At 41.6% G+C, this 12,942-nt stretch overlaps 1 protein-coding gene across 3 annotated transcripts in view; it reads right to left on the bottom strand.

Moving 5' to 3' along the window:
• Window positions 1-3,839: 3,839 nt before the first annotated feature.
• Window positions 3,840-12,942, bottom strand: part of LOC310856921 (transcription factor SOX-6-like) — a 167,801-nt gene continuing 158,698 nt past the window's right edge. For all 3 annotated transcript variants that reach the window (XM_083762474.1, XM_083762472.1, XM_083762473.1), the window contains exons 15-16: window positions 12,060-12,276; window positions 3,840-8,312 (exon numbers count right to left, since the gene is read on the bottom strand). In XM_083762474.1, coding sequence (XP_083618600.1) covers window positions 7,871-8,312; window positions 12,060-12,276 — 659 coding nt within the window. In that variant the 3' untranslated portion in view covers window positions 3,840-7,870. The remainder of the gene's footprint in view (window positions 8,313-12,059; window positions 12,277-12,942) is intronic.

A 12,942-nucleotide genomic window follows, 5' to 3' on the forward strand; every position in this document is an offset into this window, starting at 1 on the left:
TAGTCAGGCTGAGGCTGTGAGCCACTGCTAGAATAGCAGTAAATTAAGCTCAATAACTAGCATTAAACTTTAGGAAGAGTGGGATTTGAACATGAACTCTCTGTGCTGAATAGCCCCTACTACACCATCACTCGGTAACATCTGCCTCTTTGTACTGTTGAAGCGATCATTTGTATGTTAGCCTTCAGATAGTAAAGTTGAAAGAATCAAGAGTTGAACATAGACTCACGTTCATCAGAGTGTAACACCCAGGAATCGAACACAGGTCCCCTGCACTGAAGGCCAACATCTTAACCACTAAGCCAAAGCAACTGCCTATGGCTCAGGGGAGATATGAGACTTTTGAGGTTATCAGGCTGAGGCTGTGAGCCTTCAGTTAATACACCTCTAAATGTTCAAATCCCTGTTCTCCTATAGCTTAATGCTGGAGTGTTTCAACTTTACTAACTGAGGGCTAACACACACAATTACCAGGAGATGTTCACTGTGTGTCTGACTGATGGTGCAATGGTCTAATGATCAGTCTCTCTGTACGGACATTCCATGTTCAAGTCCCATTGCTCCTATATATAGCAAAATGCTAATGTTTCTCATCCTCTGCAACACCCATTATCATACACCGCTATACTTTTAAGTATGTTGCGGTAGAGAGAACGTCATCATTTTGGACCATGGGCTATAGCCCATATCGTACGGCATACTATAGCATGCCGTTTTTCATCATTTTTGAGGATTTGAAAAAAAAATGAAAAAATTAAAAAAACGATGGGTTATAGCCCATTGTTTTTTTTTTTTTTTTTTTTTTTTTTAATCCTCGTTTTTCATCATTTTGGACCATGGGCTATAGCCCATATCGTACGGCATACTATAGCACGCCGTTTTTCATCATTTTTGAGGATTTGAAAAAAAAGAAAAAAAACGATGGGTTATAGCCCATCGTTTTTTGAAATTTTGAAATTATTTTTTTATCCTCGTTTTTCATCATTTTGGACCATGGGCTATAGCCCATATCGTACGGCATACTATAGCACGCCGTTTTTCATCATTTTTGAGGATTTAAAAAAAAATGAAAAAATGAAAAAACGATGGGTTATAGCCCATCGTTTTTTGAAATTTTGATTCTTTTTTTAACCTCGTTTTTCATCATTTCTGAACATGGGCTATAGCCCATACCGTACGGCATACTATAGCACACCGTTTTTCATCATTTTTGAAATTTTGAAAAAAAAATTAACCTCGTTTTTCATCATTTTTGAACATGGGCTATAGCCCATACTGTAAGGCATGCTATAGCACGCCGTTTTTCATCATTTTTGAGGATTTGAAAAAAATGAAAAGACATGGGTTATTGCCCATCGTTTTTCATCATTTTTGAATTTTTTTTAATCCTCGTTTTTCATCATTTTTGACCATCTCACTGAGCAATAACCGGCTATTAGATGTGCGTCTAAAAATAGGATAAAAAACATCTAAAAATAGACGTCTAAAACACGGGTTTCCCGACGCGTCCCCGGCGCGTTCATTGCGGTCTTATCACTGGAATTATAATGAATAAAAAGGTGTTACAATCACACAAGCTATAGTGATTGCTGGCGAAGACGGCTATGTGCAGATCCCCAACGGAAGACATGTCAGCGGCCACTGTTTTCATGGCGGTCTGTCTCTCTCTCGTTCTCGGAAAATCCATCCACCTCCTCGGGAGAAACCATGTAGAAACAGGAGGGGAGGGGGAATCGAGTGTTACTCTTCTATTCACACACACTAGATCATGGGCGCGTCCATTTTAGATCCCCTGATATATACACGTAAAGGAAGCGGACCGCCCATAGACCGCCGCCTCTTTTCATGAGGGGGGGGCTTTTTTTCTCTCTCTTTTTTCAGGATCACATACCCGGAACTTTGAAGATGCGATCGGAGGTGACAACAGACTGCTGGGCGAGCGCTGGCGCTTTTGCATGGGGGGGTCAGATAAACATATGGAATGAATTCTGTACTTGCATACAAGGAGCGTGTCTTGAGTGTAGGGTTTGATGAGGCCAGACCAACATATGGAATGTCAGAACATGTCAGTTCCATATATGGAGATCTAAGGGTGGCAGCGGGGGCAGTGTCTTGAGTGTACAGGGTTTGATCGAGGGCCGAGTTAGGGCCGGGCCTTCATTTTAGCTCCTGTTGAGAACTCGGCTGCCAGGCACCGCTGCACTAATCATGTTTCATCGAAGATAAAAAATAAAAAGAAATCATGATAAACTATACTATACTATACTATACTACTGTATGTATAGCTGCCACTACTACATGCATTTGTATTACAGTATGGGGTTGAAGAAGATGAAGAAGATTAGAAGAATATACTTTACACATGCACCAATGCTAATGTCCGCAACCAACCCTGCATCCCAAAGCATTATGCTAGCGCTGAGGTAGCGTGACATTGGTTCGACCTCCCGTTAGTAATGGTGGGACTAACCATTAGTCCGACCATTACTAACACTATCTCAAACCCTAACCTAACCCTAACCTCACAGGAAGCCACAGGTGATTTGTAACCCACAGCACGGGTGATTTGTAACCCGCAGCACGGGTGATTTGTAACCTGCAGCACGGGTGATTTCAACTGATTTGTAACCTGCAGCACGGGTGATTTGTAACCTGCAGCACATGTGATTTGTAACCTGCAGCACAGGTGATTTGTAACCTGCAGCAAAGGTGATTTCACTGATTTGAAACCTGCAGCACGGATGATTTGTAACCTGCAGCACGGATGATTTGTAACCTGCAGCACAGGTGATTTGTAACCTGCAGCACAGGTGATTTGTAACCTGCAGCAAAGGTGATTTCACTGATTTGTAACCTGCAGCACGGATGATTTGTAACCTGCAGCACGGATGATTTGTAACCTGCAGCACGGATGATTTGTAACCTGCACCACGGGTGATTTGTAACCCGCAGCACAGGTGATTTGTAACCTGCACCAGGGGTGATTTGTAACCCGCAGCACGGGTGATTTGTAACCCGCAGCACGGGTCGGACTAACGGGAGGTCTGACTTAAGGGCAGTCCCCACTGAGAGCGCACAGTGCAGCTTGCTAATCGGTTTCTGCAGCGTGGAACACACCAGGACACACACCACTCAAGGCAAGCATGCATAGAAACGCACACTCAAACACAAAGGGCTCCAATACAGACACTTGCACACATGCTGGGGTGTTGAAACACACAGACACACACATACACATTCAAACATGGACGATATGCCAATTTGCAAACAGCTCAACGTACATCCTACGGAAAATGAGAGGGGAAAAGGAAGTGTAAATCATGAGGCCTTATTTAACGAGATTAAGATGGCAGCAGCACAAATATGATTTCAAACATGCCTCCCAAGAGCTACAAACACATGCTTGCACACACACACACACACACACACACACACACACACACTACGAATGCACGCACGCAAGCACACACATCACAACATGCACACACGCGCACACACACACACACAAAGGAGTGTGTGACAATCCTCCTGGCGCCCCTGGCAGGGTGACGCTGCAGTCAATTTGGGAATTACAATGAGATTTATGATGTGGCTGGATATGGCTGACTGCTCTGTCTCCCTCTGTGTTAGGGCTGGGGCTGGAGGCAGCTCGCACAGGCGCCGCGCGCTACACCACAGGACGCACGCACGCACGCACAGTACTGTATGTGCACAGATGCTTGCCAGTATTCATGCATGCATATCCCCATACATGCAAGCACGCACACGCACACACGCTGCACGACTAGAAATTTGTAAAAAATAGACTTCGAGAAAACTCAAAAAAACAGGAAGGAAAATCTCAGTCTTTATTTTATTTTTATTTTTTTCTGATTGTCTCTCTCACCAAAGTTGCACTGACACTTTTAGAGCCAAACACTGGCTAATAAATACATGAAATGTTAAAACGCACAACTGAGTCTCAAACACAATACTTATCACAAAATAGTATGTTGACAAAACAATCCGGTTTGCCTCCGTTTACGGCTGAAAAGAGCGTGAAGTTGTTTGACCTTTCAAGAGATCCAACAGGTGATATTCCCCCTTCTTGAGGCAGCACTATAGCTATAGAGAAACAAAATAGTATTTATCTGCTTAAATAAATGAAATGCGTGTTAAAAAAAAATGAATGGGAATTTTATTTGAGCCTGGTGTGTGAGTCTTCAAGAGTCCCAAAACGCGTGATTTTGTCATGTTGTGTAAAGCAAAACGACAACTTCACATTTAAGTCGATACTAAAAGAGTAAACAGCGTTTTATATCCAGTGCTTTTGGAAGTGTGTGACCTTGAAGAGAAAAGTGTGCGACCTTGAACAGAAAAGTGTGCGACCTTGAACAGAAAAGTGTGTGACATTGAACAGAAAAGTGTGCGACATTGAACAGAAAAGTGTGTGACATTGAACAGAAAAGTGTGCGACATTGAACAGAAAAGTGTGTGACATTGAACAGAAAAGTGTGTGACATTGAACAGAAAAGTGTGCGACATTGAACAGAAAAGTGTGCGACATTGAACAGAAAAGTGTGTGACATTGAACAGAAAAGTGTGTGACATTGAACAGAAAAGTGTGTGACATTGAACAGAAAAGTGTGCGACATTGAACTGAAAAGGGTGACATGCAGTGGTGGAACAAGTACTCAAATCTTGTACTTAAGTAAAAGTATAGCCTATAAAATACTGCAAGTAGAAGTCCCGTATTAAAAAATGTACTCAGGTAGAAGTACAAAAGTATCGGCATCAAAATGCACTTTAAGTACTAAAGGTAAAAGTACTCATATTGCAGAATGTCTAATTTCAAAATGTGTACAAAATCTGCACCACTGGTGACATTGAACAGAAAGGTGTTTGCAGTAAGCCGGTGCTTCTCCTGTAATTAAAGCCGAAACAAACGAACCAACCCCGGCATAGAACCAAATGAGAGAGAGAAAATAAATAATAGTAATAAGTCAAATCTGATTTGAGATGGTCATACAGAGACAATTAAACAATATGAAGAGTTTCATTCCAAAATAGGATAGCCACCACTTTGTACATTACTTATCATCTGCCCCATTTTCTTCATTATACAATAGCCTAGTGTTATATTCGCAATTGTAACATTATATTGTCCTAAGAAACAAGTCACTATGCTGAATTCTTGACATTTAACAGATACTAACAGATACTCAGGAATAATAATATAATAATTTAATATTCCCCACTTGAGAATTGATATAATTCCATTTTGGAACGGAACTCTTCATATGTACCAGTTTAAACCGAGAACCCTGGAAGCCATCTAAGTATAGGGACAAGGATATCTAAAATAGAAACACACTTTCAAATTGGAGAGGATGTTGAAAACGCACACGCACGTCACACGCACACACACAAAGACTCAAAGTGTTTGTTGGCAAAGTAACATTGACATTTTGAGTGAAACAGAAGTTAAAAAAAGAGCCCATATAGTGAAGTGCTAGCTGGTTACTGGTGAAATAGGAAAAGTCTCACCCTGGAGAATTGTGGTGGTCTCCGTCAAAGACTATCTTATGTTTTGTCGTCCTTATTCTGCTCGTATTAATAATTTATTTTAAAAATATACACACACTGTAGAAAAAGAGAACATTAATTTATACTTGGAGACACACACCTTTTTGCAATGTTGCAGACTGGGTATTGAATGAGTTTGTAATAATGTTGCAGAGTGGGCATTTAATGTCTTTATAATATAATAATAATTTTCCTTTACAGTGAAGGGTTCCAAAACTAGAAATTACCCTGTCCGTAAGGTCACTCCTAAACTATAGAACCAACCATAGAACTATAGAACCAAAAACTCTGATCAATCAAAACACACATTTTAAGACTTTGTCAATATGAACAGAAACTGATTGAAAAATAACACATTGTCAATTGTAGACTCTGGGAAAACAGTCTGGTTTGAGAGAAGTTTGTTCACATGGAGGGCAGCCCCACAAAACTGTTGGTGGTTCGGTTACAGTACACAGCAAAATACACTGAAAGATTTCAGAATATTTGGTCTCAAGGAAGTATGGGTAATGTAACTAATGTAACTCAGTGCTCACTCAGAGGAATCTATAAAAGCAATAATGTGACAAATAGCCCGACATTGATCTGCTAAATTGCCTCTCACGGTCGGAGTGGGTGCCAGAGATAAACTTCCCTGAGCGGTGTGTGCTATAGTAGCCATTGTAGAAAATACATCTCTCTTGCATTGACGCTGCTTGTTTCTCCAAGGCTATGCAAAAGACCATATTATTAGGCTACTGTATGCCATAACTTAGCAGTGCCTCCTCTCCACCAGCAAATCCATTGCAACTTCCTGTGGCTGAAAATAATAGCACAATACACATTCTGTCTAAACAATAACATCTCGTAGCAGCTAGTGAGCGAGCATGTGTAGTGACACGCCCGGGGGAACTTCTACAACAGGGAGAGGGGTCAGCAGACCTGTACAGAACGCATCTTCTGTGTTCTGTCTGTGTTTGATTGCCGGCCTCAATGCTTTTCCAATGGGAGTCACATGGTTTGACCAAACACTTGTGTTTGACGGGCATAACACAGCCATCAAAACACAAATGTTTGGTCAAACTATGTGACTCCCATTGGAAAAGCACACAGGCAGAACTGAGGCCTATCTGGGCTGGGGGTTAGAGGAACCAGCAGATTTACACCAAAGAGAAGTAGGAGAGAAAGCATCTTATCAGATAGAAAAAAAGAAAAAGAGAAAGTGTTTGTATAAGACTTTTTTGCAGCGTTGGAAATTAAGACTACAACATCCCCAAGTGAATGAGTGAATGTGGCGGTATGGCACATCATAACGTCAAAACTGCATACAACCTGTGACTAATTTGATGATGATGATAATAATAATAATAATAATAATAATAATAATAATAATAATAATAATAATAATAATAATAAGGGATAAAAGGGAGTTTGGCCTCCCTTTGTTTCATTTAAAAAATAAAACACATTCACAAGCTGGCACATCATACCTGAGCAGGGATATCTTTCTTAAAAAAAAACATCATAAACAGTAATGTTATGTAAGCAGTTTGTCAGAAAAAGTTGTAGATGCACAATTCTCGTATGAAACAAAAGAAAGACCTATAAAGACTACAAGAGCTATGATTTATATTAAAACTTTTCTTCCTCAAATTTCAAGTTCCGACAATCCAGAGTTTGTACAGGGCGTCAGAAAAACAAAAACAGCCTATTGAGCAGAAACAAATGTAAAACCCCACAAAAAAAGAAACATTAACAATAAAAACTTAATCACACTTTTAAAGAAACGTTTTTTAAGACCAAATAGCTGTCCAGATGCTTTCAAAAAATCTGTGCATGCTCTTTCACAAACTACGCGTGTTCATCGCTCGCTTTGTTTCCTTTCTCATCCTCCCTCTCGCTGTCTTGCTTCTCTATATTCTGTAACTCTTAATCGCTCCCGTCAATGATTGTCAAGGTGTGGAGTCACTTCTATGTTCATTGTCAGTCAATATTCGAAGGCTATAGGCTGTGTTCCTTGGTTTCATAAAAAAATGAATGTCAGCGCTCCCTTTACGAGCGTATCGGGATAAAGCGTTAGAAGGTTCTCTGGGCATGCTCTTGGCCAGCGTACGACAACACCCGAAACGCCACAGTCTCGAAGTGAAGCGCTCCGCAGAGTCTATGTGAATAAACTTAATATAATAGTCTCAATAACAAAAAGTGTCTCTGAGGAAAACGACAACGAACAACAGCCTTTTTTTGTTTCGTTTTTAAACTCCTTTTTTCCCCCACCCACTTCTCTAAGATGTCCGAACTATATGCCGATATATCGAGCTCAGCTCGCTCAGTTGGCCTTAATGACGGCGTCTCCCCCCCGCGTCTCACGGTCGCTGCTGTAGTCCGACTTGGGCTCATCCTCAAAGTCCTCGTACATGTCCATTATTTCGTCGTCGTCTCTGTCTCCGTTGGGCAACTTGGGGTGTCCTGCTCCTCCTCCTCCTCCGATTCCCACGGCGCTGCCCACGGGCTCCATCTTGATGCCGCCGTACGTGCTCTGGATGACGGGCATGACCACCGGCTCGGGGCTGACCGATGAGGAGGCGCTGGAGCAGTCTGGCGATGTGAGGCGCGGCGACGGCGAGGTGGCATGATGCATCGTCGTTGCCATGGAGATGGCTCCCGGGTAGACTCCACCCCCTCCACCGACCACGCCCAGGCTGAGACCCCCCCCACCTCCTCCTCCTCCTCCTGCGTTGCTGTTGCTCAGTGAAATAGGCGGCTGGGGCCTGCAGAGGTGAGATTACAAATTGAATAGTTTTTTTTTATTACACTATAGCAATGTTTATTTCGTTGACTGACGGAAAATGTCGACTACCGTTTTTCACTGACTAAGACTAAATATATTGACAATTTTGTCAACAAATAAAAAACTAGGCTAAAATGTTAGGAAGGGACTAGTGGACAAGAGATCCAGTATAAGTCATTTTACACTTGCATGCTGAAAATAGCAGATCTACAAGCTTGTAGATCGGCTATTTTCTTGCTATTTTCAGCAAGTGTAAAATATTAAGGATAGAGAAAGAAGGAGGAAGAAGGGAGGGAGAGAAAGAGAAAAAAAAAGAAAGAAAAGTAGAAAGTAGGGAGAGAAAGAGAAAAAAGTGAAAGATGGAGAGGAAGTGAGACAGAAGGAAGAGAGGGACATTTACAATTAGCTTAAAGGACAACTTTGGGTTTTTTCAACCAAGGTTCATGTTTTGGGGTGTTATTGCAATTTATTTACAGGGGGGACAACAAGTTGCTAAATGTGTCTTTCATTTATTTAATTATTTACAACATTTCACTGCGATTTCTTTATTATTATTTACTATAGTCCTACTAGACCCCAGGAAATTACATCTGGCCACAAACGATTGTGGAGTCCATTGAATGTGCAGGAGGAGCTGACAAACAGTATGGCAGCCCCTTAGGTTCCAGGTGTGCGTTCAGACTTCAGACACACCGAAAAAAAACCCTACTCTGGCCAGATGTAATTTCCTGGGGTCTAGTAAGACTATAGTAAATAACAATAAAGAAATCGCCCCAAAAATGTATAAAGAATAAAACATGACAATTAGAGACAGAGACGTACAGAAGGAGCAGAGGTCTATACATCTGTTGATGCTACAGTGTAGCCTCCTTAATCCATTCTGGACGGGAACCTCTTTTTGTGTTTTAAGCATTGTTAGACTTTAGCTATTGAAAAATAGCAGATCTACTTGCTCATAGCACGGCATTTATGATGAATTGAACATGGTGGACCCTATTGTAAACAAGTGTAACGCTTTATGGTCGTCCACACTCCACAGTTAACAGTTTTGTATGGAGTTGTGCTTGAACTGTAGCCTACTGTAATTCTCCAATCTGTTAATACATATTTAAATCAATCAATCAAACAGAGTGCCACGCTACGAGCTTGTAGATCTGCTATTTTTGAAAATTTGTGAAAATGTGGCGCAAATCTTTGAATGTGTATTCTTACACAGCAAACGTTTTTAACTCAAATATTTGCTTCTGGGAGGTGCCTGGGACAACATATTTTCAGATGGGATGCCGCGGCCAATTGCAGATCATTCCGGGGGTCCTTGGCATGGAAAGATTGAGAACCACTGACATAGAAATATAGGTCTTTCACTAAACTGTTTTTTTTAGATCGGCCTCATGTCTAAATGGGTTCAAAAGCACATCAATTCATCTCCATTATCGGTTGGTTTTAACAGGAGGCAATGCATCTCTCTCTCTCTCTCTCTCCGTTACTGCATATACACAGCTGGGCATGCCTCAACACAGAGTCCTCTCTGCCAGCCTCACACAGCAGCATGTCCTCAGAGTCTCAGCCTAAATCACCTCTTTAAGATATGGATGGAATGACGCTAAACGCACATCACTCAAGCTGTAGCCCTCCGGCTGCTTAAACCTGGGAAATTGCAGTTGCTATTTCTCCACCTAACTGTTTTTTTTACGTTGAGCCTCATGCCTCTCTGCTCTGTCTCCTCCTCAAACAATTACTGTGGCGAGCTTCGATGGAGTCATTTTCAAATAATGTAGGAAAAGAAGGCTTTAAAAACATGACGTTTCGTTGTAAGGAATGTGGCTCTGATTGGCTGTATACTGTAACATCATGACTGACTCTACTGCTGATTGGCTGTATACCATCATGACTGACTCTACTGCTGATTGGCTGTATACCATCATGACTGACTCTACTGCTGATTGGCTGTATACCATCAAGACTGACTCTACTGCTGTGACTTGATTTGAGTTGTGATTGAATCTCTCCCTCTCCCTCTCCCTCTTCTTATTGGGAGGAAAAGACAGAGCCCCTCCCCTCCATCCCCTCCCCCCATCCATCCGCCCTGTCCCGTCCCCGCTCCCAAACATCTGCTTACATTTCATATTCCACTAGAAGTATAGTCTGTGTCCAATTTTCTCCTTGGAAGCCTCTGCTCGTGCCCAGCATTGTCCTAATTTAATAAATGACAAGCTATTAAAAGTCGCTCCTATATTCAAAGCGCAGGCCTCTGGTAAGTCAATCTCAAACACAGCTAGGCCACTGTGATGGCATTAAACACGTCAACGCCTGGTTCCCATTAGGGACAATGCCACTGTTTTTCCCTCTAGCTGACACGGCTGTTCTGCTTTGGGGATTAACAAAATAAATAAAAAATACAGAGAAGAAGCCCTGTGTTAAAGAGAGCAATTTTATTTTGTAAAACCAATACGAATCATTAGTGTAATGGCCATTCATTTATTATCTATTTTTTTGTATGGTGAAAAGACATCTATCATCAGTGTATACAAACAAACATGCTGTGTATTATGAGATCTATTTTTATTGTTTAAATTTGTTGTAACATTTTTGTTTAACATTTTGCTGTGCATGTGCAGTGATTTTAGAAAAGTCCAACCCTTTTTTCTGCCATGTGAATAGCAAGATGATGGAGAGCAATTATTTTAATAAGTAAAGCGAGCAGAATAGACATGCAGTTTTGTCGGGCCGTAAACAAGGAAGTGAACAGGCTGCGCGCGTGAGAAAAACATGTGCGCTGCACAATGTGTTGCCTAGCAACGGCCCTGTAAAAAAATAGATTTTAGCGATCCGGTTTTATATCATTATAAGAAAGACGCCCCCACACGTCACTCTACTCTTATTATAATTATTATTATTAGTGTGGTTGCCGTGGATTAAATGACATTCGCGGGACATGTCACATATAGCGGATCTTTACTTCCTGACTCACTTACAAGAGTCTCGCCCATTGAATTATAATTACTAGCCCTTACCCGTTGTGAGATATTTGCCCCCCCTTGTGGCCGTGGGGGGTACTGCGCCCGGGTGCGTTTGTAATTGACTAATAAATTCATTAATAATCATTAATGTGTGAAATCGAAAAAAGGGCTTCGTTACGCCCTCCATATTCATATGGTCAATGCCTGTGTGAAAAGGGAGTGATTGGTGCAGGCAGTAAGGAGCTACGGCAGTGTTTCTGACACACAGACACACACACACTCAGACATTGTTAGAATTATAGTATGATGATGATGATGATGTGTGGCGCTCTGAGCCACCACTAGATGGGGCCGTTTTGCGGCCAATGACTTAAGTAAAACAATTGAGTACACTTTTTCCCACCCCTGCTTCTACTTTTGAAAACTTGAAATGGGACATTCTGCATACCTTTGTTACTTTAAGTACATTGTGATGCCAATATGCTTTTGTACATGTTCAAGTACATTTCAAATTACGGACTTTTTTTATTTTTTACTATTTCTATATTGCAGCGTTGATACTTTAAAGGGACCTATTTTGCGAGTCTTAAGTACCAGGTCTTATGACTTAACTTAAGACCTGGAGGCGTGGCCAGTGCTGTTTTGCTGTTTCGAGTGGCAAAGTATAGGGCCCTTTCACTTAACCCTGCAAGCCCCACAGTTGTAACATTACACCATTTGTATTCTATTGAGTACTTTTTCCCACCCCTGCTGTTTGTTCCACTCACCCGACACTGAAGAACTGCCTCATCTCCTGCCGCCGTGACCTCATCATCTGCTTGTACTCGCCGATGCGCAGCTTCTTTCCGTCGATGATGCAGGTCCTCTTGGGCCGCGGCTTGTACTTGTAGTTGGGATACTTCTCCAGGTGGATCTTACTGAGCCTCGCCTGCTCCTCATAGTAGGGCTGCTTCTCCTGGTTGCTCATGGACTTCCAACGAGAACCTGCATGGTGGCAGCAAAAAGAATATGGGCATTTTATTCTTCAACTTGGTTCAGTTTTAACCTCGCATCTATAGGCTTTCCACCTCTGAGGAAAAGCCTAGACTGTGTTCCTAAATCGCTGTGTGATCCGGTCACGGGTGAGGATGATATTGATACGTCATGTTGTCATTGTTTTGTAGACATCAGGATGATATCGTTACGTCATGTTGTAGTCACTGTTTTGTAGTCATCAGGATGATATCGATACGTCATGTTGTAGTCATTTTTGTAGACGTCAGGATGGTATCGATACGTCATGTTGTAGTCATTGTTTTGTAGTCATCAGGATGATATGTTTACGTCATGTTTTGAACATCCTTTCCCTCAAACCGGAAGAATATACCATCCCAATAAAAGCCTTGATAAAATACAAAATAAATATGTGAGTGTGCTTTTTAGCTTCTGTATACCTTTATCCACAGGGAAATTCTATTCTCTGAGAGAATAGAATAGAGAGTGAGTCACGCTATTATTGGGATGGTGTTATTATTTTGGTTTGAGGGAAAGGAAGTTCTCGTTTAAAGGGTTCTGGGCTGATGACTACAAAACAATGACTACAACTAGGGTTGTCCTGATCCGATCATGTGATCGGAAATCGGGGCTGATCAGGTCATTTTCAAATGATCG

This window comes from Protomyctophum parallelum, assembly GCF_964188405.1.
Source record: "Protomyctophum parallelum genome assembly, chromosome: 4".
NCBI classification, from domain to species: Eukaryota; Metazoa; Chordata; class Actinopteri; order Myctophiformes; family Myctophidae; genus Protomyctophum; species Protomyctophum parallelum.